Source organism: Mauremys mutica, chromosome 1, assembly GCF_020497125.1.
Source record: "Mauremys mutica isolate MM-2020 ecotype Southern chromosome 1, ASM2049712v1, whole genome shotgun sequence".
NCBI classification, from domain to species: Eukaryota; Metazoa; Chordata; order Testudines; family Geoemydidae; genus Mauremys; species Mauremys mutica.
In genome coordinates, this window is record NC_059072.1 from 317,535,359 (window position 1) to 317,562,708 (window position 27,350).

A 27,350-nucleotide genomic window follows, 5' to 3' on the forward strand; every position below is an offset into this window, starting at 1 on the left:
TCTGTGAAAGATCAACTCTCAGTTATTTAATTGGAAAAGTTAAACAAGACTAAAAATCTTATTCAACAGCTACAATGAAATTTAAGAGACATACTTCAGATTTTCAGCATTCAAGTACAGCCAGTGTGCAAATAAACTAGTTTGAAAATATAATTTAATATTACTTTGTGTGAAAGCTGATATACAAAATTCTCAAGTGTTAAAAACAAATATTACAACAATTCAACACGTTTCAAACAGAGTTTCATCAAAATGAGGTAAATCTATGTCGCCTGCTATTGAGTTCAAGACTGCAGGGGAGAAGAGGTCTTCAAGGATATCTTCCTTTGTGGGACTTTCAAAGGAAAGTCTTTTCAAGCAGGATTTGTTTATTAGTGAGTCTGTGTTACCTTCATACTTGCTTTCTTTTACAGGACTGTAATAATTATGGTCTTCGCTTGCCACAGTGACGCATGTGAGGTTGGTTCTCTCACTATGCACTAGTGCTGCAGTATTGCTGTCCACCATTTCCAAATATCTACACTCATCTTCATCTTTTGGAAGCTCCGAAGAAGCAACAATGGAAGTAGGAGACAATAAGTCTGCTAAAAACTCTGCATTACTCTGGCTAGTGCATAGTGACATATTGGAGTTTGTACTATATACAGATTCACTATCGGCAGCATCAATCTGATACTGCAATTCCTTCAATAAGTTCTGTACTGATTCACTTTCATGATGAGATCCAAATTGTAAGAGATCTTCTACATCTCTATTTGGAGAGCTTCCATTACACATCTGAGTCTTTGCCAGCCTATCAAGTGAGGCCAACTTGTTCTTTTTAGCCTTCAGTTTTTTAAGCAGTTTTAAACGAAGTTTGTGAGTTTTGGCATTTGATTCTTGATCCTTCACGTCAGATTTGTGATTTCCATTTTCCCCAGGGCTAGGTTTGGAATTAAAGATGGGAGTGCTGGGCTGAATTACTTTACTCCAGGTGCCCAATGAGCTTCCAGACTTATTCAAAGTTGGACCATCAACTACAGGGTTTACTGCAGGTAGACAAGCATCTACAGAAGGACCAGTGATGTTTGTTAAAGGAGGAAGATTTCCATCTTGACAAACAGCTGATTTAGGCGCCTCCTCAGTTGTTTTGCATGTACCTTTGGCTTGAAAACCACCAAAATTAGCTGCCCCCTTAGTAGGGAGATGTAAGTCAGCAGCTCTTAGTAAAGAAGGATTTTTGTAACTTTTCTTATGATGGGTTAAGGCACTTGAAGGCATGAAGGCATTATGCTTGCTTAATAACCCCTTTACCCAACTTCCTACAAATCCTTTCTTTTGATCTTTATGCAAAGACTGGGAGGAATTATTTGTAGCAGACAAAGTTGCAGCCTGAGTCTCTGCTCCAGTTTTGCTTGTGTTTCTGGTGTTAGATGATTTCTGCATAATGTTCTCCATTAACGGTAATTTCTTATTCTGCAAAAGTTCTGGATTTAACAGGATATTCTCAGTGTTGACTGGGCTAGCTTTGGCCTCTGCCTCTTGAGCGTGTGATGGCGTGGACGAGTCACTACAATGGTTTGCGGGAACAGTAGACGGAGTATGCGCTAGGTTCAACTGTCTGAGATGTGAGGAAATACAGGCATTTTCAGATGGTGTGCACATGTTGCTGGAGGTAGTCTGACTACAAACATCATCTGTACATGGAGTTTGATCTGAACAAGCTGACCCCTGCTCTTTCAGCAAGCCTGTTTCAGCCATTAGGTTATTTCCCACTATCTGTCCATTGTCCAGTGGTTTACCTTCAGAATCAACTTGAATTTCTACAAGTGTCAGAGTTATAATATCATCATCTGCCAAATTTTCTAAGCCAGCAAGCAAGCTATTTTCATTCTCTCTGGCCACTTTTTGTTGTTCATTAGCAGGAATGCCCACAATCTCCTTTTCGTAACATACTGGAGTTATTTTGTCTACGGCATTATCACCATCACAGTTTGACACTAGAGAAGAACTTGACTGTGCATCATTAAGAGGAAGATTTTCAGATTTTACACTTTGGACTTGTGAGCAAATTTTATCTGGCACTTGGGATGCTTTCCTTTCCCAGATGACAATGTGAATCTCTGAAACAGGAACTTCAAATCTCTCATGTTTTTCACAATATGGACCTTTGATGTCATCGCATTCAAGCCAAGTTTCTGGGGGGGGAGGGAAGGGGAAGAAAAAAAGAATAGTTTAGAGGATCAAAGATGCACAGTGCCCATTGAAACTCTGAGCTCATTCTTTTTGGGTCTCAAAACACCAATTTTATGTGACAATGCCTCATACACCGTGGAGAACAAAGTTGATTTCTTTGTTCCATAACTTTCCCCCCCAAAAAGTTAGAGGTCTTTCACTCTGCAACTAGGCCAGCTGCAACAACAGAATTCACTATTCGGTCCTAGTAACATGACCAAGATGGTCCTTTTCCTTAGCCACTGGTGCTCTTGGCCTAGATAGTGATACTGACGTCCTGTTTGAGATTATCTGGACAGACCTGACATACAGACCTCTCTCATTAAGAGTTAATTTGGGGAATTATTTTTCATAAAGATGTGGGGAAGGGGCTTAAGGGAGAAAATGATCATATAGATAATTCCCTCCCAACCATCCCAACAGTTACAAAATTATTACAATGTTGTTTTTAGTAAGGATTCTAAAGAGATACCCTAGGTGTACGTGTGGCGTAGTGTACACAGCAAAAGCTGTGCACAGGCTAGCTGGTTTGAATCCAGCTAGCGTGGATAACAGCAGCACTGGAGAAAGCACAACATGAGCTTCAGAGTGGGCTAGTGAGCAGAGTACGTACCCAGGGGCTATGCTTGACTTGTACAACCTGCACTGAAGTGCACACTGAGGCCTGGTCTACACGGGGGGGGGGGGGGGGGTGTCGATGTAAGATATGCAACTTTAGCTACGGGAATACCATAGCTGAAGTCGAAGTATCTTATCCCGACTTACCTCCTGTCCTCACCGCGCGGGATCGACGGCCGCGGCTCCCCTGCCGACTCCGCTACCGCCGCTCGCTCCAGTGGAGTTCCGGAGTCGACGGGGAGCGCGTTTGGGGATCGATATATTGCGTCTAGATGAGACGTGATATATCGATCCCCAATAAATCGATCGCTACCCGCCGAAATGGCAGGTAGTCTGGACGTACCCTGAGCTGCCTTCATCGTTACTGTTACCCTTACTAGCTGGATTCAAGCTAGCTTAGGCAGGCTAGCCTGTGGACAGCTTTTGTTGTGCAGACATATCTTACATTTATTGATGGTTAATGGGATGTTTCTCATCCTCTTTTCTTCATGCAACTCTGGCAGTTAAATTTAAGTAGACAACTTTTTAGCTGACCAGGATGTTTTGATTAAAATGCTGATCGCTTCTCTCTCCTCCCTCTGTGGAAGCAGGTTTCCATGAAGACCAAAATAATCTCAACTATTTTCTCTTTGAATTTTGGGAGTTCCTTCTGGGTTGTACTCTATAGTTCAACAAATCGAAACAGCAACTTTCTAGTTACTCTTAAAAGAATTGCAAAATTCAGGAGGAGGAAGAAACTGAGCATTGACAGCACTGCAAGTCTCATGGGAACTTGCTTTTCCCATGAAGAGACACAGCTGGTATCTGTAACAGGGTAGCTTGCCCCTTAAGGGCTGGAGGCCTAGGGTCAGCCAACCTTGATTACTGAAGGAGCCACACTTGGGAGAGATCATGTGACTGCCCTATAAAACACAGAAGGGAGAAGCTCAGGAAGCTGCATCAGACTATAGCAAGTGAAAAAGGCTTTGGCATTGAAGATCCGACACGGAGGAAGTTGAGAAGTCAGAGCCAGGAAGCTGAACTCCAGCCAGGTAAAACCTGGGAATGACTGCTGACTGAGGACCCATCTCCAGGAAGAGCTGGGGACTCCCTACCTAAGACGGGGGAAAGAGACAGACACTCAACTGGGGTGGGCCTGGAGGACCAATGGGTACCCAGATGACTGAATAAATTTTACCTCCAGAAGGGAAGTGTTTGGGTTGTTTTGAGTTTGAAGAACCAATGAGAGAAATTAAGGCAGCACCTGCACAGCAAACTCTTGTCACAAGGGGGCATTCAGGAGGCAGCCGACCCTACTACAATACCCATGTAATCTGAGGGCTTGGCTACACTTACAAATTTGCAGCGCTGCAGCAGGGTGTGAAACCACACCCTCTCCAGCGCTGCAAATTGCGGCGCTGCAAAGCGCCAGTGTGGTCAAAGCCCCAGCGCTGGGAGCGCAGCTCCCAGCGCTGTCCGTTATTCCCCACAGGGAGGTGGAGTACGGACAGCGCTGGGAGAGCTCTCTCCCAGCTCTCCCAGCGCTGGTGCTTTGACTACACTTAGCGCTTCAAAGCGCTGCCGCGTGTAGCCACAGCCTGAATGCCCAAAAGAACTGTGTGCCCAGATTATGTTTCTTGTAATTTTACCAAAGTTTGATGAGAAAATGATCATGTCCAATTGACTTTTTCCAATGAAGTTATCACTAAGTATGGCAGCAAATTACTGAGTTAGTCAAATCAGGTTTTTTTTTTTTTGGTTTTTTTTTTTTAAGACCAAAGAATGTAAACTTATTTGCAAATATTTAATACCTAATTAGATTATACACAAAAGAAAACCTTACGATAGTACAGTGATTATGGTAACCCCAAAATTAGTAACAGAGGCAGCTTTATCTATGATGATGATAATAAAGTTGTAATAGTTACCATCAGGATTCAAAACCCAGGTTTTGAAGTGTTCTGGATCTTGCTGATACTGAACAACAGCTGTTATTTGGTAGAAATCTCCTTCAAATTGAAATGAATAGTTCTTCAGCTCGTTATGTGGCAAACCTTCTACGAAATGTATCATAAATATTGAGGGTACTCTATGATAAAGATACAAAGCATCTTATTGGAATAAAACAGTGGCTCAAGCTATTAATGACATCACAAGCAATACATTTTGGGAATAGTAGTTAGCTCAGTGCATTACTGTTCTACCGCTGTTTATTAATCTAAGATTGCTTTACAAATTATACACAAATGGCTGGGACTCATAGGAACATGGCACTCCAATTTTAATACACAATTCCACTTTGAAATAAGCTTTTAGTGAAATAGGTGTGTCATCTTATAGCTTCATATGCTATGGGGCGGAAAACCTATACAGAAAATGTTGTTTTGGGACAAAGACAGAAGACAACAGTTCTGCCAAACCTGGAAGGCTGACTACCACAATTCAGACTAAAACACTGAACATTATAAAGGTGGTAGTTTCATCATCCCTCAATATCAGATGCTCTGGAAAGACTGATATTCAGTGCTGGGCGTTACAACGTGGCTCAAATTAAATGTCTGCTTAATGTGTTAAACTGAACAAAAATACTCCACATATATTAAAGATTTCTAACCACAACATCTCAGAATTTTCAGAATGATCTCAAAGCTGGGTACTTAAACATTTAGCGGAAACTTGCTGAACACGTCAAAAAGGTGACAGAACGTTGACATTAAATCTACACGTGATAAACTTAAACACTAATGCTCTATTTTATAGTCAAGATCTCAAGTGGTTCAAACTTACTTTTCCAAAATCATTTTTCTTCTTTGAGATTTATCATTACAATTATTACATGGAGCAATATGAATAGCATTAAGTGGGTGCCAGTCAGGGATTATATTTGTAAATGTTGTTAGTGTCTTCCTACACCTGGAAGGAAGAAAAATAAAATTTGATCAGTTGTCTACCTGAGATTCTGGTAAATGCTAGTGCTTTTTTTTGAGTAAGAGGTCACAAATTAACAGGCTACATGCAGTGTCGATTTACACCTGGCACAATCCCACTGACGTCCCTGGCACTGCCAGTGGCTTAATATAAACTGATTTTGCCTGAATCTGCCAATCAATATCAATCAGTAATCCTTTATACAGACTAACAAAATGGAATAATGTATTTTCTGCCACTCATCTGTTCGCCACTTTGAATGTCAATTTTTTATACTCAAATGAAACATGGCTTTAAAGAAATTCCTGAACATGTTTTTCATAGTGCATAACCATTCAGGACACTCTAACGTATAACACTAAATACAATTGCCATTTAGATGGCCTGGAGGAACCTCACCACACCTGCCTTCTAACATTTTAAAACACCAAGGAGTAGAGGACACTTCCTTATTCACATAATTGGAAAATGTGAATCAGATTTACATTTCTGACTTTATGCAATTTAGATGAATTTATTCTATTTAACCCTGAAAGACATACCTATTTATTGGTCATGTCTGGCATGCTATTCATTAGAGCAGCAACAGCGTGTGTGATTTACAGTGGTCAACACCAAAAAGTCAGCACGAGACAACAGAATTATCAGTTATTTCTTTTTTATATATAGGATACTATTGTGTCATTAGCCATTACACCATACACCACCTAGAAACTGTTGACAAATGCTGGCTTTTTAAAATGGTGACCAGATAACTTCACCATCACAACTCTTCCTCTCCTACCAAATATACACACTTTGTGCACAACGGTGGTTTGAAGAAAATATGTATTAAGTGAAGACTGAAAGTACAATAATACATGCAAATAAATGTGGCTTAGGTAAAAACCTAACCTGTCTTGGTGGCTGTAGCCACAATGTAAACATTCAAACATCCATGAAAAAGAATGCAGGAAAAGTGTCTCGACTTGGGGATCCTTTCGTAAAAGCAGAGGGAATGCAAATACTGGACTTTCCTTTTTACCTTCAAAGAAGAAAAAAAAAGATAATGTTTGCAAGTACACAAAAGAGAGGGAAGACAGGATTATACCTTAGAATGCTATGTCAACTGGCAAGGCTATAATTTCATCCCCACAGTAAACGAGATATGACTGGAATAGCTGTATCCATGAAGTTATGGTTACCAAAAGAATAATACAAGCCCCTTAAACTCTGAAGAAAATGGAGATCAGCTGAATGGAGAAAAATGAGAATCTGCACAAGTCTGAATTATGCTCTTCACATGTGACACGCAGCCTTAACTCTGAATTTTATTTCCAATATTATGAAAAAATAATGAATGTGTGCTATTGTGACAATTTGCTAATTTAAGCCAAGTTCCTGCAAGCACTTTCTGGAGAATAGGAGGCTGTCAAGCCACACAAAGCCTAGAATGGGGAGAACTTTAGGGTGCTCTGCAGCAGAAAGCAGGCAGAGCAGCAAAGAGCATTCATCAACCGTTCTGTACAACTGGAGAGTCAGAGAAAAGGATTTAGCAGCCTCTATGCACATGCTGTTCTGCTGTAGCTGTGGCTCTCTCGAAATGTAAGCTTTCATAAAACCACTGCAGCTCTCTTTTTGCAGTAAATTACTTATACTATGTTTCCGTGTCTTAAGGAGAGTTCCATGCTCTACCACCAGATCTCCCAGGGACCCTAGGTTATCCAAGTATCTGTTCTCATATTTTAATCTGCTTGTTTAAATTTATGTGCCCATCTTGTATCATGTCACCTGTATTTGTCACCCTCATCACACTTCTTCCCCACCCCATTTCTTTCCTGTGTTTTTTTCCAGTCAAAAGCTCTAAAATTACTATAACTAAAATATCAGAGGAAAAGATTTCGCTGCTTCTCAGCGTGGTTACTTTGTGAATTTGACAGTACTATGGATAGTCAGTTTCAGTGCTTTTTTTTGACAGTCTGCTGCACTTTCTGTCTCAAGCACTAATAGAATTACCATTCCCAATCAGTGGCAGTCACTATCATTAAGTATAATTAACCCTACAGCAAGTCCCTGGAGGCCATCCCACTGAAGCAGAGTACATTGCAGAATGACAACAGCCGGTCCCAATGAAAAAGCTTTTTTAAGATCTTGAAGGTATAATCGTATTCTACATATATGTATGTTATATACTATTCTCACTTTTTCCCACTGCCTAAAAATTACATTTGTAGGAACTTAAGTGTTTACACAAAGATCTCCCCACTCCCAAAAGATGCATACGTGTTCTAGTCATACAAGAAAACAGGCTTTGCCTTTTGCAAATTAAATTTCTGCTGCCCTTTGCACAACCACAAGTGTTTTTCATCTCTGCATGCACTTAGCAGAATGATTCCTGTGGGCCTGTAGGTATAGGCACTATAGGAAAGAAGGGAACAGAGACAAGATATCAAACAGCTGCTCACTAAGTGATGAAGTGTGAAAGATACCAACAATTAACTACATCAGCAAGTTGGTTGTATTGACTCTCTTATGGAATGCATTTTAAGTATTGACAACAGCAATCTTTGCATTTATAGAACTGGAAAATAAAGACTAAATAACTTAGTAATTACTTACCCAATTCACACTTAAGCTGGGGTTGAAGTTGAGCAAATATCGTATTTCTGATTTCATTCAGATGTGACTCCGCTTTTGGAAGAACATCTAAAGAAAAAATTCAGCAAAAAAAAAATTAATTTAATTCATATTGTATACAACATACACAAATTAATTCTCTGCAAACCAAGGCATTTTCTATTAACATTTGTTTACCCACAACATTTGGAGGACACTTAACAGTTCTTTCACTTAGGTGATTTGCAAAATTTATATCAGAATATGTAAAAGCTATCTAACTACTTAAAGGAACCAAACTGCTACTATGATCTACTCAATGGAATATTTTAAATGAATCCTGTCCATAGCATGTGTAAATATGTAAATTCATGTGTAATCTAAATAAACAATCAAGCAAAAAACAATGTTAAGATTAAGGCTATGTCTACACTAGCACTTTTGTCAGTATAATTTACATCGCTCAGGGTGTGAAAAAAACCCAACACAACACCCCTCTGAGCAACGCAAGTTTTACCAGCAGAAGCGCCGGTGTGGACAGCGCTACATCAGTGGGAGATGCTCAGCTTACCATAAAACAATGAAGACATTTTAATGCTCCTGGCCTCAGATTAAGTGGTAGATTTCTTGAAGAACATAGTTTTCAAATTTTTTTTTTTTTTAAACTCAAAACAGATTTTCTTGTAGGTTCTCATGAAATTAATTCTGTACCCCAAGTGCTGCAAATTTGAAAAGGGCATGCTATATTTGTTAGAGAACAAATGCTGCTTTAAGTGCAAAACAGAACTCAACCTTAACTTTGGAGTCAAGACCAGAGCCTCCATAATTAAAGTGAGGACTTCAAACAGTCTTAGAAACTATTTCTTTATTAAAATCTTCATATACATAAATATATAGCTAAACTCCTCCCCCATGCTCTAGGCACTTCAGACAGATCTTTAAAAACACAATCAATCAAAAGTAATAGACATAGCTTCCCTTCTCCACCAAAGTCAAAGTAAATTGATAGGTTTTGCAGTGTTTCCCAGAAACCAAGAGGTTCAAGTTATTACAGACATGGGAGCAGGGGAGACAGTAAATTCAGAGACAAGGACCCCTTCTGGGGGGGGGGGGGGGAAGAGAAGAGGAGGAGAAGATGTTGGCTGGACATTCCTTCTTTTAAACCAAAGGGGCTCCTACTCTAAGGCCTGGTCTACACTGGGGGCAGGGGTAATCGATCTAAGATACGCAACTTCAGCTACGAGAATAGCATAGCTGAAGTCGACGTATCTTAGATCGAATTAAAATTACTTATTTTGCGTCCTCGCGGCGCGCTGCGGCTCCCCTGTCGACTTTGCTTCTGCCTCTCGCCAAGCTGGAGTTCAGCAGTCGACGGGAGAGCAATCGGGGACTGATTTATCGCGTCTACAGTACACGCGATAAATCAATCCCCGATCGATCGATCGCTACCAGCCATGTACCCTAATATACTACTGCATTTGCAGGGAAGTATCACACATGTAGAGAGTATCTCAAGTACGCAGGTCTCATGTTATCAGCCTTTACAGGTTAACAACAACCAACACTTAAGATGTTCACCCAGAAACCAATAAGCAATCAATGTAATCCTGGTGATTTCAGTGCAATTAGTGTATGATTTTTCATCTAAGAGAAACAAGTGTTAATACAAAATCATCATTAATGTTATTTCATTCTTTCAAGCAATTTCTCTCAAAACTACTAAGTTTTTCCTGAGCTGTCTTTCTGACAGATTGTGTGTCAATAATAACTGTTGTTCATTTTAAACACAGGGTCCGTGAAAGGGTTGACAGGCTCTACGTTATTTCTGGCCTGATTAGAAATAATCGGAAATTACAATCTCTCTCAGGACCATCTACCAAAAAGCACATTTTGGCCAGTTACAGATCTGCATTAGCTCCCTGCAGGAACATCTCTTTCTTTGGTGCAGACTGCCCTTGATTGTTTCCCACTAGCTGATGACTTTTTCATTAGTTGCTCACCAGGGATAGGAAAGAAAGTCCCTGCTAATTTACAACTTCTTAACTGAATCAAGAACTCACAAAATGCTTAAGGCCATACTACTAGTATTGGCATGATGGGCGATATAAGCCATGTTAGAATCCAACTTTTTCGAGGTGAAGAGCTAGTACTGATCTCAATATGCTAACCAGGAAAAAACAAGACTCAGATTTACATCAGCGATACACAGTTTACTTTCTGCTCTTACTATGATGAAGTAATCCACAAGTGAAATCTTAACACTAAGGGCTTGTCTCCACTTATCAGATCGAGGCGTGGCGATCGATCCACCAGGGGTCGATTTAGCAGGTCTAGTGAAGACCCACTAAATCAAACGCCAATCCCTCTCCCATCGACCCAGCGTGGTGCAAACACCGCAATAGTCGACCTAAGGTATGTCAACTCCAGCTACATTATTCACGTAGCTGGGGTTGCATAACTTAGGTCAATTTAGCCCCGTAGTGTAGACCTGCCCCGAGGGTATGTCTACACTACAAGTGCTACAGCAGCAACTATGCCACCACAGACACTTACTCCAGTGACCAGAGGCGCCGACTTTCCAGTGTGCTGGGGGGTGCTCAACCCATGGCTCTGCGCTAGGGCCCAGACCCTACCCCACCGCTTCTGCCCCCTCCGCCAAGTGCACCATGTCCTCATTTCCTCTCCCCAAACCCCGAGCCGCCTATATGCCGTGAAATAGCTGATCGCGGCGGGCGGGAGGCACTGGGAGGATGGGGGATATTGGTTAAGGTTTATCTGCTGTGCCAAGTTTAAAAAATGCTTACATGTATCAGTCATACCATTTTACTATTATAAGGCTTTTTAGCATACAGTGTGTTTTCAGGTTTAAATTTCCAATACGTTTACAGGCTTTTCACATAAACATTGTACTTTTTTTTTTTTTTAAATCAGGGTTGACATCAAAATCAAATACATCAGAAGGCTCAACATTAACACCAAATTTGTTGTAAGTGAATGTTTACAAGTATCCTGGTCATACCATGCCTCTTTTTTCACTGAATCCCTTGGCTGGCCAGGTGTGTTCTCTGTGTTAACAGCTATCGGGCAAATCTTCCCCCTCCCTTGTCAGCCAGGTATATTGAAAGTTAGTGTCTGGGTTGATACAAATTCTCATCTACTACCAATTTCAAGACTGGACACTCATTCTTCCTGTCAGCAGGACTGGGTCCTGCCTTTCTCTACTGCAAAGGATTCCTGTAAGCAGGTGTGTTCACCAACTGCAGCCTCTCTGTGCTATGAACATCTACACAGACACTCTCCTGTATGCTTGCTTGTGGATCCACCACCAGCTTAGAGACTGGACTCTGTTTTAAAGAGATACCAAACAAATCCCAAGTGTCTAAGGGTGAGAGTTTGCCTGCAGTCCCCTGCATCCTTTTGGGTTCAGCCATAAGTCTGTTCTGCTCTGAAAAACCAGTAACCAATCTTTCCTCAGACCCTGAGTTACAGACTGCTTAACTCAAAGAATCAGCATGGAGAACATGCTGGCCAAGCTCAGCCATTTTTCTAACAATTTTTTCCCCATCCGAAACCTTCTCTAGGCTATCCACACGGGATCTTTCTAAAGTAAGGCCAGTGGATTTCTACCCCTCAGAAAGACTCTAGCAGTTAGGAACTGAAACAAGTCTCCTAAACAAACTGTTGCTTTCTCTATACTGTGATTCACCTTGAGTTATCAATCAACTCACTTCCACACCCATCAGTTACAGCAAACTGCTTGCAAAGATTTCTCTCTTCAGTAATCTTTCTAAAGGCTAGTCTATACTAACAACGCAGCGCTTTAGTGTGCCTTGTGTGGTTGCAGCACAGTGCTCCCAGCGCTCTTAAAAAAAATCCTACCTCAACAAGGGGCACGGCTCTCAGCACTGGGGCAGTTTACACTGCGCTCAGGGAGGTGTTTTTTCACATCTGAGCCAGAAAGTTGCAGCGCTGTCAATTGCCAGTGTAGACAAGCCCTCAGCAACAATCCATCTTTTATCTGCTCTACAAAAGCATTGCTCTGTGGAGCCACAAACTCCTTCTGAGTTTTGCTTACACCCAGAATCAACTCTGGCACATTAGAGGATTTTCACATAACCCCCTTTCAGGCAAGTTGCTAAACTCCATGGTTAAAGGGTTGGAGACACACTCTTTCCCTCTGCCGCTTTCCTCACCAGCAATATGCAGGTTACCACACACAAGCTTAGGAACACTTCCTTTTTGGGTTTCAGTTAAGTCTAGAACCACCTCTGGGACAACTGAAATAGCCTATGATGGCTGAGGATGAGAGGCACTTTCTATCTGCTCCACAAATGAAGGACTGGGGTACATTCTCCTTCATTAGGCACACTGCTATTTGCAATGTCACTATTCTCCATACTGAGAACAGGTAAGGCATAGGGATACTCATGTTCCACTAACCTTGCCTTCCCAAACTGCTGATTAGACAAAGCCATCAGCTCACAAGGCTGCCTATGCTCATCTAAACTTTCCTTGCCTTTCTCTCCCTTATCCCAGCACCCATGGCTGTTTGCAGACAAATACTGGGAGAGTGGGGCACTTCCTTAACAGGCTGGTTGCCACTCCCAATGGACAGACAATTGGAGACAGTTTCTCCCTTAACAGATAAACTGCTGTTTTCCACAAGCAGTGGCTCATCACTGAGCTACTTTAAGCAAAACACTTCTACTTGGTTCAGGCTTACTGCTACAAACTTCACTTGCCAGCAATCCATCAACCACCAAAAATCTACCCTTACCTTCCTCAGTCAGGGTTTCAAACTGGCCATCAACATTAATTTGCTCTAAAGAAATGTTTTCCTGAGATTCTTTCTGCGCTTCCTCTAATCCCAAACTCACTTCTGAGATATTAGACAGATATTCAGAAATTTCTTCACCATATAAACTGCTTTTCCGACTGGACAAAGAGCTATTTTCCACGCTGCCCAAGGCTAGAGAGACTCTCTTCCTTGTTATAGCATACCTAGTTGTAAAGTGCTTAGAATCATATACCCGCTCATCAGAAATCTCCCTGTTAGTTACAGATGATACAGTGGATTTACCTTCATACTTTTCCTGGGACTAAGTTATGACATTACCCTAATTAAACAGTTACCACATCATTAGAAACTGGGCTTTCAGAATGATACAGTTTCTGCTATTCTTTTAGCACTTCAGTCTGGAGTTTAAGTCTAGCAACTTCAGTCTCAGCTTGAGCAGCTCCATTTGCCTCCCGTGAGAGGTTCTCTCTCTCTCTCTCTCTCTCCAGCTTGCCTGGCTCTATCCTCAGCTTCTTTTTCCAGCTGGGCCAAAGCTTGCTTCTCTTGCCCCTGAAGTTCTCCCATTTCTCTCATGCTGAAGATGCCAGCTCTCTCACAGCTTGCAGTTTTGATTGTGGATCACTCATTGTGACTAACTTTAACCTTTAACATTGAGTTTTAAATTCCCATTTTGGAATAGTGTGGGGTTCTGATCCAAAACACAAATGATCTGGTTCTGTGGATCCTGGCCAGGCTAAGCCAACATGACCTAATGATGCCTGGGGCACCCCTCACTAGAAATGCCAAGGTCAGGGCAGGCTGAAAAAGGGAGAGTGGATACTCCTAAGACTGGTGGGTAACACTGAAGTTAAACTCCCCAACCAGTCAAACTGTGCTTCTGATCCCCCACACTGGTTATCAAGAAGCAAGAAAAGAAATCACATAGCCCTCTTATTGCAGTCCAGTTCTCTGGCTCCCAATCAGCACCTAGGTCCAGTACAGTGAAGTTATTTTAAACTCTGCTCACATATACAAAAATGTTCTTCTGACCCCAAAGTGTCAGCCGCTTTGCCAGGCCAGTATAGGTTTGGACCTTACCCAAAATACCACACTGCCAGCCAATCCTTTAGTGCCTAAAACTAAAGGTTTATTATAAAGAAAAAAGACAAGAGATGTTAAATGGTAAAGCAGTCACATACATACAAAGACTTCAAAGTCCTTATATCAGGTTCCTAGCAGTATTGGTGAGTTTGCTGGCTTGAAAGTTCCTCTGGAATACATCCACAGGTTGGATGGGTCGTTCAGTCCTTTGTTCAAAGCTTCAGTTTGCAGCAAAGTTCCTCCAGAGATAAGAAGTAGGACTGAAGACAAAATGGAGAAGGTGCAGCTGCCTTTGATAGTCTTCTGCCATGCAGCTTGTGTTTCCTGCCCAACACATGGCTTGGAAACCTTTTCTGTCCATAGGAATGCCCATGCATGCCTTGCTAAGTCATGAGGTGTATCCCTTGCCTTCTCTCAATGGGTCAATTGTATAGCTAATGGCCCCTAATGGGCCATCAAGCAGGCTAGGCAATGCTGATGCCAAACTGTCTGGGGGTGTCACCCATAAGCATAGCACACAAGTTTAAAATACATACATATCTATAATTCATAATATAAAGGTGATACAAACATATTAACAAGATCATCATATATGGCAAATTATAACTTTTTTCAGATGATATTTTACATGGTATGTCTGGCATAACTCATTGCAATTTTTCAATATTGGTATTCATAAGTGTCCCCCAGATTTCATACAGTGTCACAGCAAGGTTGATGGAAGAATTCCTCCATCAACATAGCTGCATTGACACTGAGTGTGAGTGAGGGTATGGCTACACTTACGGTTTGCAGCGCTGGTAGTTTGCAGCGCTGGTCATCCAGCTGTGCAGGGCCAGCGCTGGTGTGTGGCCACACTCACAGCTACCAGCGCTGGTGTGTGGCCACATTTGCAATATTTGCAGCGCTGTTGGGAGTGATGCATTATGGGCAGCTATCCCAGCATTCAAGTGGCCGCAACGTGCTTTTCAAAAGAGCGGGGTGGAGAGGGGTCTAGTGTGACAGGGAGTGGGGGGAAAGAGAGAGGGGATTTTTGGAGCCAACACTGTGTGTTTAGCTTCCTGCATTGAAAAATCAGAACATGTTTCCGACCCCTTAGTCTTAACTCTTAATTGCAAACAGCCTGCAGCCAACACAACTCCCCACTGTTTCACTCCCTCCCTGCCTGCCTCTCATTTGATTGTTTACAGCCAGGTACAGATGATCACAGCAAACAGGAGCTCTGTTTGTTTTTTAGATAAGCAATGGATCGGAGCTCGTTCATAACAAAACAAAGAGGCTGCATAACAAAACAAAGAGTAATTTATAAAAGCATTCTGGGATACATCCTTATACCCTGGAGGCCAATCACAGTGCTGGTGTGTGGCCACACTTGATGACCAGCGCTGCAACACCAGCGCTGGAATCCTTATTCCCCATGCTGAGTGAGGTGTACGGCCAGCGCTGCAGCTAGGGAGTTGCAGCACTGGAAGTGCCCTGCAGGTGTGGCCACTTACTAATTGCAGCGCTGGTGGAGGCTTTCCAGCGCTGCAACTCACCAGTGTAGCCATACCCTGAGAGAGAGAGAGAGAGATTGACCTAACTAAATCACACAGGGCATGAAATTATTCACAGCCCTGAGCGATGTAGCTAAGATGACTTAACTTGGAGGTGCAGACCAGGCCTCAAATATCTGCTTTTAGAGAGGGTGCATATTCACCCTTACATAATGTGCAGAGATGCCATCGCATAGTTTCACTAGTTACTGAGGACCAAGAAAATTACATCTTTATCTTGAATTCTATAACAAATTGCAGCTCACCTGTGGCAATCTTGAAATAGAAGGGAATGAAAACTTTTGCATACACTATTAAATGCCTCTGCATACTTGTATCAATATTCCTGTACATTCAAACTATTTTGAAATACAAAGTTACTCACCTTTTAGCTTATTTGTTTGGCAGGTATTCAAGAGTGCAGTCGCTTGGTTATATTTTGTAAACAGCCTCTGGATTACAGATTCTTCAGTGCAAGCTTCAGTCACAGCAATCCTTAAAGTTTTTAAGTGTACCAGTGCTGACAGAATACAGTCTAACCAACATAGAGCATATATGTTCCTCCACTGAAGACACAAATGCCCCATGAACAATGAAGATTTCTGCATGCAAGATCTTTCTGCATGCAAGATTTCAGATTTTATTGAACAAAGTTCAGAATTTGGGAAAAGTTCTGTTTTGGAATTAGAGTCAGGACTTTCTTGTGCACCACCAACAGTAATAGCAGTTGCCAAGTCCACATTATGCTCCAGAGACTCAGTCGTCCGATTATGTTTCTGCTGATCATCCGGTGATAAATCAGGTAGGCATGGCTGGGTCACACACAAATTATATCCATTACACTTGAGAACAAGATCAGTATTTAAAGTGTGCTCGGCATCTATCAAATTGTTGTTTGTCCTAGCTTGTTTTGAACATGATTTAGTGGGGGAAGCTGTAGGACTGATTTCAAAAATCTTCCTTTTTCTCTGAGTTTGATGATTTTCTGAATCAGCAGGAATTATTATGCTGTTTAATGGTTTATAGCCCAGAGGGTAGATGCACTGAAGGGAAGAAAGAAGATTACAGTGACGTCTATAAAGCATTTCTGGGTGAAAAATTTGGAAGTTAATACAAACAGTGCAGTTCAAATAGAACACAGAACATTTGTTTATTGACATGTTATTAAAAATCATATAAAAATTCAACATATGCATTAAGGACTAGAAGTGCATTTTGTCTGATAGCGCTCTTATAAAGTCATTGCGTACTAACAGAAGGTACCTTGATTAATGGCAATAACCAATATAAGACTCTCTATATCCCTAGTTCTCTTCATTTCACCCTCTTCCCCACAGACCTCATAATATTCCCAGGAAAGGATCCCATCTCCTATATCCCAGCTAATTCGTAAGAAGAACTCTATTCCTGCAGACCTTCAGAAGCTGAAAATTGACTCTCAAGCCCTTTGCTCTTCCAGTCCCATCTTATGACTATTTAAAAAGAAAACCAGAATTTACAATTTTAATGTGAAATTATATTTGAGGGTACGTTCAATTAACTTATGGGTAACAATCCTCACAAGACCACTGTAGCTTGTGAACAAACAAAAAACAACTCCCGCCCCCACAACTCCAACCATACCCAGCTATTAAAAACAAGAATTCAGCTAAACTTAAAACAAACAAAAATACTTGGAAGAATGGACATCTACAGTTGTTTCCAAATTATTTGCAATCCACCCCCTGCAGATACAAGCCTCCCATCTTCCCTCCTGTGTGTTGGAATACTGGAAATGTGGAACACAAAACAACAGCCTTGTAATTTGTTTCATACATACATCTTTAGTACTAAACAGGATGCCTTGTCTCACAAAGTACCCTTTGCTCTTTTCATGCAATTCCTGTAGTTTCAAGAACTTGTGCCTCTATAGTTAGTATATAAAGTATATAGTATATCTGTCTAATCACATGTGGATAATTGTCTAGCATATAAACTCATTGGGACCTGATTCTGAGATGTATTGGGCTGTGGGCATCATTTGAAAGATAGCGAGTGCTCAGATTTAGAGGATGGGGTTGCTAAAAGATAAACGTCTATATACAATCCAACAACATAGAAAAAAATGATATAATACCTGTGGATTTTCACAAAGGAAAATAGACTCTTGAAAACTAATGCGGTAAGTCCGTAAAGCTTGTATCTGGCCCTTCTCTTTGCAGGCTGGGCAGCACTCATCTGACGTTACTTCAGCAGAATTACAGTTCTAAAAAATAAAGTGCATACAATAATATGCTGTTCTTAAAGAGTAAGGTATAAATGACAGCACTGAAAAACAATATTTTTTTTTCCATAACGAAGAAGCTATGTATTTAAAAGTTAAACTTGACAGTTTAGGATTTGATCATAGCAAATAAAATATACAGAGGAGATGGAGCGTTCAAAATTAATTTGTCTCCTATCATTTTAAGTAAGAGTTTTTATAAGGTATTTTGTGTAAAAAGCTTAAGTATTGAAATGGTGCTCATTTTATTTGCACTGAACAAAAAGTTATTCATTGCCAGTGAATATAAACTCTGAACTCTCAAAGACAAATCACAGATCAAATGCTTTTGAAAATAATGCCAGTAAACAAATTCAAAGAGATAAGTGTATTTAAAACAGAACAATCTTTCGCCATTGCTATAAGATTTCCGTGGAAAAAATAATTTTGTAAATTAATTTGTAAAAGAAAGACCAAATTTAAAATCTCTCAAATAGAGAAAAATGAACTTTGCACACATGAAAAATAAGTTTCAACTGACTTTTCCCGAATACCCCACCATGTGGAGTGCAGATATCCCTATACCAGTCCCTTGTCCAATCACTTGCAAACCATTTCCAGTCTTCTGGGAATCCATCATGCTGTGCCATTGGCTAATTTATGTCACTTGTAACATTGTCAAGACCACTAAGGATTTTTCAAAGAACTCTGAAAAATAAGAAGCGAATACAAACAGTTAAATGAAAATTGTATTAATTTGGATTTAAAATCTGAATTAAGATTAAAGCATATTTTATATTTTCTTTGAGAAATCATGGTGCTTTTCCTGTTTAAGATGAACTGTTGTGTGTTTATAACTGAAACTGGAAAATAAAACAGCACCTAAATGTGATGTTCAGATTCATTGCAAAATAGATGAATAATTTTATGCCGTGCTCCTGCAAGCGTCTCCACGTGGCTAACCCTGAGACCCATGCAGTGCCCTACTTATTTCAAAAGTGCAGTGCTCTGCCCAAACATAAGGGTCTGCCTGTGGAGAGCAATTTGCAGGATCAGGTCCTAAGTGGGAAAGGAGGACTATTTTCTAAAGGTACAGACTGACATCAGAATTAGCAGATGTAAAGAATTCATACTGCTGTTGCTCATCAAGCAAGGAGCATCAAATATCTGCTACAGGCTTTCCAAATGCTAAATTTAATTTGGGTCCATAATAAACTACAAGAAGTTGCTCCTCCAAACGTGACTGTTTGCCTCATAACTGCAGAAAGCAACTCTGAATGTTGCCAAAATCTGGATTTTTCCGACAACTCAAAATTACACTTTTACACTAGTAATTCAACAATGCTACAACAATACTCTCTCACATCTTACAACAGGGAGTAATATTTTACTATTGATATAGCATCTTTCATCCCAAAGAACTTCACAAAACCTTAGGCATTGGCTACACTGGCGCTTTACAGCGCCGCAACTTTCTCACTCAGGGGTGTGAAAAAACACCTCCCCCCCGAGCGCAGCAAGTTACAGCGCTGTAAAGCACCAGTGTAAACAGTGCCCCAGTGCTGGAAGCACGGCTCCCAGCGCTGTAAGCTAATCCCCTCGGGGAGGTGGAGTACCTGCAGCGCTGGGAGAGCTCTCTCCCAGTGATGGCACCGCGACCACACTTGCACTTCAAAGTGCTGCCGTGGGAGCGCTCCTGCAGCAGCGCTTTGGAGTTTCGAGTGTAGCCAAGCCCTTAGAGTCAAATTTTGCCTTTTTCATACATGTAGGCAATCTCCCACAGAAGTAATTAAAATGTATGTTTCTATGGGCAGAGTTCAGTATAAGCCACATACACACATCAGAAAGCATAATCTACCCCTTACGCTGACACATTTATGCAGAAATCACTTCATCCAGCAGTGAAATTAATCCGTATCTATGATGAAAGGTAGCAGAACACAGCAATTTAGACAACAAGGTCCCAGTACTGCACCCACAAAAGTTAACTGAAAATTCCCTGAGTTCAGTAGGTGCAGGACTAGACCAAATGTGAACAAAATATCATATCCCTTTAAACTTTCCCTAAAACTTCAGGTAGGTGTAATGTAACTACCTACTTTGGATTTTGTCCAGGTCAATGAGGTTAACACCCTCTCTCATTCCAAGGCTATTTTTCTTTTTTAATGTCACATCTGAAACACAACTTTCCAGCAGCACAGTGCCCCCTACAGCTACCATGCTGGGGCACTCATTTATTTCTGACTTAGAGGAAAAGGTGCTACCTACTAAATCACCAACTCCACTTCCTGCAGCACCTAAGGGTTCTTTGGAGTTTCATTCAAATACCAATCCAGCCCAAAATCCTTTAGTTTGTGAGGTGAGAGCTGTCAGGACCACCACTTAAAAAAAAAAAAATACAACTACAGGCCATAAAAGCATTTATTCTCTTTCAACTCCACAACAGCAGTTCTGAAGACCACCATCATCAGTTATATGAAATTAAAGCATATGCATGTTATGGAGAACGTTGGGATCAAAAATAAACTATGATCAGAAAAGTATAAGAAATAACACATTGCTGGACTCACTCAAGGTAATATCTTAATGAATCAACAAGAGAGCAGCTCTGATGAACTACAAAGCAAGCCAAGCTCTCCAACTCTCCCCATCCAATGGCATAGTATTACACCAAGGTATATGCTTTCACGGATTTATCATTATTACAGGGGGAAAAAAAGTCATGTCAGTAATTTTCAACTGTTTACCTCCCAAGATCAATATCAAAGCCTGGAAAAGAGTTAAGCAGAGCATGTACACCAATAAAAGCTTCCTGACTGGCTCAGAGACATATAATTTAGTCACACTCCCCAACGGATAGCATTATCATCTTTCTAGAACATCTTAAAAAACCCTCCAAATCTTGTAATTCTTATGAAATTCTTGACCAGACTGACAGACATCTAGATATTTCTGATTAATAATTCAAAAATATGTATTACCTCTTGGTTTTCATCAATATTTATCCTTAGCTTAATAAATGTTGAAGTCTACCTCAGTGGAAGTCCTTATATAATCAGTGTTCCACTTTTCTCAAAAAGCAACTTCAGGTTCAAAAGTTTCCTGTGTACCTCACCTCCTCACCCAGTACTATCACCCCCCTCCTTTAAAAAAAACAACACTGAAATTCTATTTTGTAACATACAATCAAGCAAATCACAACAACCCATCTACAGCAATGATGCACTAAAATGTGTGTCCATGTTATTTATTGCACATTTAAGAGTGGGTAAAGTATATTTTAACTACAAACATCCTTTTAGGATGGGGCAGAACTGAGTGGGCTCTGCAATTGTTTTTCTCTTCAACGCGTGCAAAACAAAATAAAACAGTGTATCATCAGCTGAGATGCTCATGCATTTCAATCTGTGCAATGATGTTGGAGTGGCCTCCTCATAAGATATTGGCAATGCCATGTGAGAGGTTGGCGTACTGGATAAAGATTGGCTGCCGCTGACATGATGCACGGTGGAAAAGAATACTTGGAAATTGTTACACTTAATGTTGTCCTAGTCTCACCATCACCTCAAGTTCACAAAGACAGAACTAGAGGGCACCTACATGATGTATTTTCAGACTCACGAGGCCTCATTTTTAATCCCCCGTTCTCTTTTCTTTCCTGCTCAGCACGGGCACAGACCACTTGCCAAACATGGTACTAGAGCTATACCTGGCTCTTCCTACACTGATATAAGCAGACCCCTGCATTTAAAAAAAAAACAAAACAAAAAACACCAGTAAGGAGAGGAACACACTTTAAAGACTTGTTGTTTTTTTTAAAAAAACAACCAGTAATTCATAAGTCATAGTTTACATCTCAATATATATCAAATATATCTGCAAATAGTAACACAAGCATTGTAAACTGAAATAAAAATTTAACACATACTGTTTGCATTTTAAAACTATTACCCCAGTTTCTTTGTTTTAGAAGCAAGATGAGTTTATTCCACAATATAGGATACTGAAGCTTAGTCTATACTACAGAGTTAAGCTGCCTTAGGTCAGTCTATGTCAACCTAATAATGTCAGTGTCTACACTAAAATGCTGCTTCCACCGAAGTAACCCATTACACCAAAAGAACTCCACCTGCACAAGAGGAGTAGCACTTAAGTCGATGTAGTTAAGGTGATGCAATGTCTGTGTAAACAATGCATTACTTACATCAGCTGTTGGAGCGCCCCCCCCCCCCTCGGCATCCCTTGACTGGGAGGTGGCAGCAGCAGTGGGAGCTCTCCCCCCTGAGCCCCAGCAATGACCGTCTGAAGCCCCACTGCCATCTCCCAGTAATGGATTGGGGGGAGGAGAGCCCAAGCCTGGCCACCATCTGGGCTCTTCTCTCCCTCCCCTGCCAATTCCACACTGGGAGGCAGCAGCAGGGCTCCTGGCTGCAGCTCAATTTCACAGCAGGGAGCCTACCAGCTGTGAAACTGACATTCTTGTTAGTTTCATGGCTGCTATTATTTCACATTTTGGTTCAGGCTGTCAGTCCTGGAGTTTGGAGGAGGGAGAAGCACACTCCAGCTGTCAGCCCCACATGGGTCTAACAGCTCAGGATGTCAGCCCTGGGGTGGAGGGGGGGCTCCTTTTGTGAGCCCCCCTCAGGCTGACAGCTGGAGCCAGAGCCCAAATGTGTAAGAGCAGCCGTGAAACCGACAAAAATATAAATTTCACCACTGGTAGGCTCCCTGCTGTGAAACTGAGCCCAGTGCTGGCTCAGTTTCAGTTGTCTGCATGGGGGCAGCTCACAGCTGTGAGCCCCATGCCTACAGCTGAGGTTGTCAGCCACAGGGCTGCCTGGCTTCAGCTGTCTGTGTCTCACAATGCCCCACTTCAATCAGAGGAAGCACTCCTGGTGAGGACATGCACTGCCAACAGAAGGAACAAGTGTGGACATGAACCATCGCTTTAATTACCAGTGGCTGTATGTCAACTCAAGTTTAATTTTGTAGTGTAGATGCGCCCTTAGTTGGAATGTTTCAGCCCCAGATCTACAAATTAAGAGTCCCTTGCAGGCAAAGTACAAACCTAGGCCAAGAATCTGCATCAAAGATCCCAATGACCAGTTCATTGAATATCTGTGATATTCTCCTCTCTACTGTTTCAAGGTTAAACGAATACCAAGAATAAATTTCCTGCAAATGATCTTGTTATTCTTCCTGCCCCCTCCCCCACTTTACTTTTAAAGTAATCTGAATCAGAAGGTATGGGTCAAAGAGGTACAGAAAGAAAAGTAAAACCACAATTAAAGCCCCAGTGGAAAAAAATTAACACTTATACTGACCATATTAACAACAAGGAGTCCAGTGGCACCTTAAAGACTAACGGATATATTTGGGCATAAGCTTTCGTGGGTAAAAAAAACCTCACTTCTTCAGATGCAACCGGACTCCTTGTTGTTTTTGTGGATACAGACTAACACGGCTACCCCCGATACTGACCGTATTATTAGTTATATATTCAGTTTTTATGCAAAAGAAAACTGGATAATTCATTTTTCCCCCTTTGCTTGGAACACACAAGAAATCACTCATCAACTAACATATTATGATTTGAACAAACAATATTTTAAAACAGGGTCACTTCGGGAACATAACCACAATCTACTTTAAGTGTAAAACAAATGAGACTGTTATTGTTGATATTGCATAAGGGATAACACAGGGCCTGTCCTATCCTGTCTACACTACAGTTCAACTAGCCTGTCACAATCAAGATTCCTTCTAGGAAAAAGCAAACACAGGCCTTGATCCTACAAGCTATTTTCTAGATTCACACAGATTTGGGGTGGCGGGGGGTAGGGAACTGTAATGAACTGCAGTATAAAGTAGTTCACAACACCATGCAATAGTTAGTCTAAGGCAGGTCTGCACAACATGTGGCCCGCGTGGGCTCATGTGCGGCCCACAGGGGGTGAGTAGGCAAGCGGCAGGGTGGGGCAAGCCAACGGCTGGCTGGTGGGCAGGCTGGGGAATGAGGATGAGCCAGCGGCAGCGGAAGCAGGCAAGCTGGCGGTGGACAGGCAGGTGAGCTGGCGGCGGGGGGGCTGAGATGACAAACCAAGTGGGTGGGCAGTGGTGGGGGGGCAGGTGAGCTGGCCTCGGGGGAGGGGGCCTGAGGAGGTGAGCGGGCAGTGGGGGGATGACGAGCTGATGGGCGGGAAGTGGTGGTGGGGCTTTATACTGGGGGGAGGAGGCAAGCAGCAAGTCGGTGGCTGACCCATTCTACTGATCTTGTCTCATAAAAATTGGTCCTTTTTTTCTCTGGGCTGGGGGTTGTCCCAATGCTTCAAAGAGGGTGTTCCCAAAGGAAGGTGCTTGCTTCTAACCCCACCCCCACCACCGGCCATCAGTACCTCTGTTCTTCTCTGGTGAGCCACTTGACAAGTTTGATTGTCCTTGGTCTGGCTCCCATCCCTTCTCCAAGGGTTGCAGCTGTCTGGAGGTGCCTGCCTTCCACGCCTTCCTCATTCACACCTCATTCATTCAACAGGGCAATTGATTACCAAGTGGGGGGGGGGGAGAGATCTTATTCAACTTCTAGCAAAAAAGACATTTTCTTTTACCTTAGTTATACTACCTTAGGGGTCCACTATAACATATTACCAAGGTTCAATACCGCTGTTTCGGTGTGGCGGTGCTGAGGAAGGAGGGTTTGTTTCTGCGGGGCAGTGGGGCTGGTGGGTTTTGGCCCTCAGCTGTTTTCTTTGGAGTAATATGACCCTTGCTGCTTTACAAGTTGTGCAGGCCTGGTCTAAGGGCTTGCCTACACTGGCAAGTTTTGTTGGCAACAAAACAGCAAGAGCACACACGCTACAATGGGAATTTTGTCGCAAAAACCGCCCAGCTTTGGCAACAAAAAACTTCCACCCCTACAAGAGGCTTTTGTCTTTTCCCCTCCCTTTATTGTGGACAAAGAGTCAGTGCAAGACACTGCTGATTGTTTTATGGACAGAACTGGCTTCTGCCAGTATCCTTGCAATGTCTGCCCTGATTGCTCTGATCAGTGTTTTGATCTCTGCTGCCCTGCAGGCATGCGCCCCTCCCCTTTCAAAGCTCTGGGAAGTATCTGTGTGCTGCTCCTTTTGAAATCATGGGAATACTCCTGTTCTGCCCTGCACTAGGAACACAGCAGCAGGCAGACTGCTGCTGCAAGGGGAGGGGGACAGACTGCTGTGCTGCTTTGTCATTCCTCAGCACTGAGAGCTCACAGAGCTACTCATGATGTTGCTCTCAGCAGCTGAAGGGGCTGTGGGAGACAATCCAAAGATGAGCAGCAATCAGCTCTTCCTTCCCACAACACTGAACTGTGGGATACATACGCACATCGATGATGGGGTCCCCAATGTGGACATGATCTGTTGACAGAGGGAGCAAGTGTGAACACCCCTTGGATATTTTTGTTTTGTCAACTTTTGGGTGTCAACATAAATTTTTGTCAACAAAACTTGGTAGTGCAGACAAGCCCTAAGTGTGCCCAGAAGCTCCAGCCACACTGCTAAAATTGCTTATAACATGGGAAATTATGGGATTGCTAGGACAGGTAGGGATTGAGCCTTTTAGTTCACAGTGGTAAAAACAGCCCAGTCTATACCAGTGTACTCAACTGCAGCTGAAGAGAACAAAGGTGGGTGATTTTGGAAAAAGGTTTAGTGCAGGAACCCCCATATTTTAGGACTCCCAATCCATGAGGTTAACAAAGAGCATCTGGACATATTTCTAGCTAGTGGGGTATCAAATACATTTTATGGCAAAACTATTACGGTCAAGGTATTCTAGACTCTACCCCATCTACAAAAGCCAGTGAGAGTGTGTTAGGCTGTGTCTACACTGCAAGCACCACAGCAGCACAGCTATAGCGCAGATACTTGCTACAGCAGCAGAAGGGGTTATTCTGTTGTAAATCCACCCCCTTGAGAGGTAGAAGTTGGACCAGGGTTCTCAGACTTTAGTACTGGTGACCCCTTTCACACAGCAAGTCTCTGAGTGTGACCCCCCCTTATACATTAAAAACACTTTTTTATATATTTAATACCATTATAAATGCTGGAGGCAAACCAGGGATTGGGGTGGAGGCTGACAGCTTGCAACCCTCCACGTAATAACCTCACGACCCCCTGAGAGGTCCCAACCCCCAGTTTGAGAACCCCTGAGTTAGACTGATGGAAGAATTCTTCTGTCAATGTAGTGGTGTCTATACTCTGGCTGAGGTCAGCTTAACTGTCTCTCAGCGAATGTGAATTTTTCACACCCTTGAGCAACAGAGCTAGGTTGGCCTAGATTTTAAGTGCAGACCAGTCCTTAGAAACTGATTTTGATGGGATTATGTTGAACAAGTTCCCTGACTTGACTTCTAGCCCAATGTAGACTTGTCCAGAGACAAGGGATGGATTCTAGGGGAGAAGAATCCCCTAATGTTGTAAACTGATGAGAACATAACCGAGCCTTTTACACATTAATGACAGAAACTATAGCACCAGGATTAAACACTGTTTCAGCTGACACAGTTTGAACAGTAAAAGCAAGACCTTGAATGTGACATGGCTATTGGCAAGAAATAGGCAGTCGGCATTTGAAAATACGCAGAAGTAAATAGTCACATTTCAGCAGTACCCTACATAGCATTAGCCTCCTGGGGCCAGGGCTGGTAATGAGCCGAAAGGAGTCTATACTGGCCCCAGGATGTGTGCTGTAACCCAGGGCAGAGTTCCCACGCGTTCAGCAAGCCCCAGCCTGGCCTGGGAAGCGTCACCACGAGGCGCACTAGACACGGTCGGTATTTGCGGCAGGTCCCAACCTAGCAGCCGACCTCCCCACCACAGGGGGCTGTGAACACGGGGAGGCCCGGCAGCGGCTCCAGCTCACCTGCTCACGCCAGCACAGCGGGTCCCGGCTTCTCCCCTTCAGCGGGCGCGGCCCGCCCCGCACTCCGCGTGGCCGCAGGCGCCCATGGGGTCTGCAAGCAAAGACAAACCTCGGCCTGAGCGGCTGGAGGCAGGGCCCCGCCCCGGCACGGCCCCGGGCAGACACGGCCCGCCAGGGCCGGCTCACCACAGGCCGCGCGGGGCCGCCCGGCCACGCCCCCCTCCCCGCGCACCGGCACCAGGCGCACGTGGGACCCCAGCGGCTCCTCGGGGGGGGGGGTGCTCGCGCCCCTCACTTACCGGCCGCTGCAGCAGCGCGAGGCCCCGATATCCCCGCCCCCTGCAACGTCCAGTCGCGTCCCCGGCCTAGGCCGGCCCGTGCCACTACGCAGCTTCCGGCGCGTCAGCTCCGGCACGTGGGAAACAGCGGCCCCTGGGGAGCGAGTGGGCAAGGTCAG

The 27,350-nt window shown here is 42.8% G+C and overlaps 1 protein-coding gene across 4 annotated transcripts; it reads right to left on the bottom strand.

Annotated features, from left to right (window-relative positions):
* USPL1 (ubiquitin specific peptidase like 1) lies at positions 1 to 27,339 on the bottom strand. 4 transcript variants are annotated; one of them, XM_045016613.1, is made up of 11 exons: positions 27,193 to 27,331; positions 26,894 to 26,984; positions 21,590 to 21,730; positions 18,531 to 18,697; positions 17,864 to 17,992; positions 16,133 to 16,790; positions 8,338 to 8,424; positions 6,634 to 6,763; positions 5,599 to 5,724; positions 4,740 to 4,900; positions 1 to 2,177 (listed from the first exon to the last, which is right to left on the bottom strand). In XM_045016613.1, exons 4-11 carry the CDS (start codon positions 18,627 to 18,629, stop codon positions 223 to 225), a joined length of 3,345 nt encoding a protein of 1,114 aa, XP_044872548.1. In that variant the 5' UTR covers positions 18,630 to 18,697; positions 21,590 to 21,730; positions 26,894 to 26,984; positions 27,193 to 27,331; the 3' UTR covers positions 1 to 222. The 4 variants fall into 4 exon arrangements, with proteins under 4 accessions (XP_044872548.1, XP_044872554.1, XP_044872567.1 ...); XM_045016619.1 differs by lacking the exon at positions 21,590 to 21,730; XM_045016632.1 differs by lacking the exons at positions 18,531 to 18,697; positions 21,590 to 21,730 and having other exon boundaries at positions 27,193 to 27,339.
* Between the last annotated feature and the right edge of the window lie 11 nt (positions 27,340 to 27,350).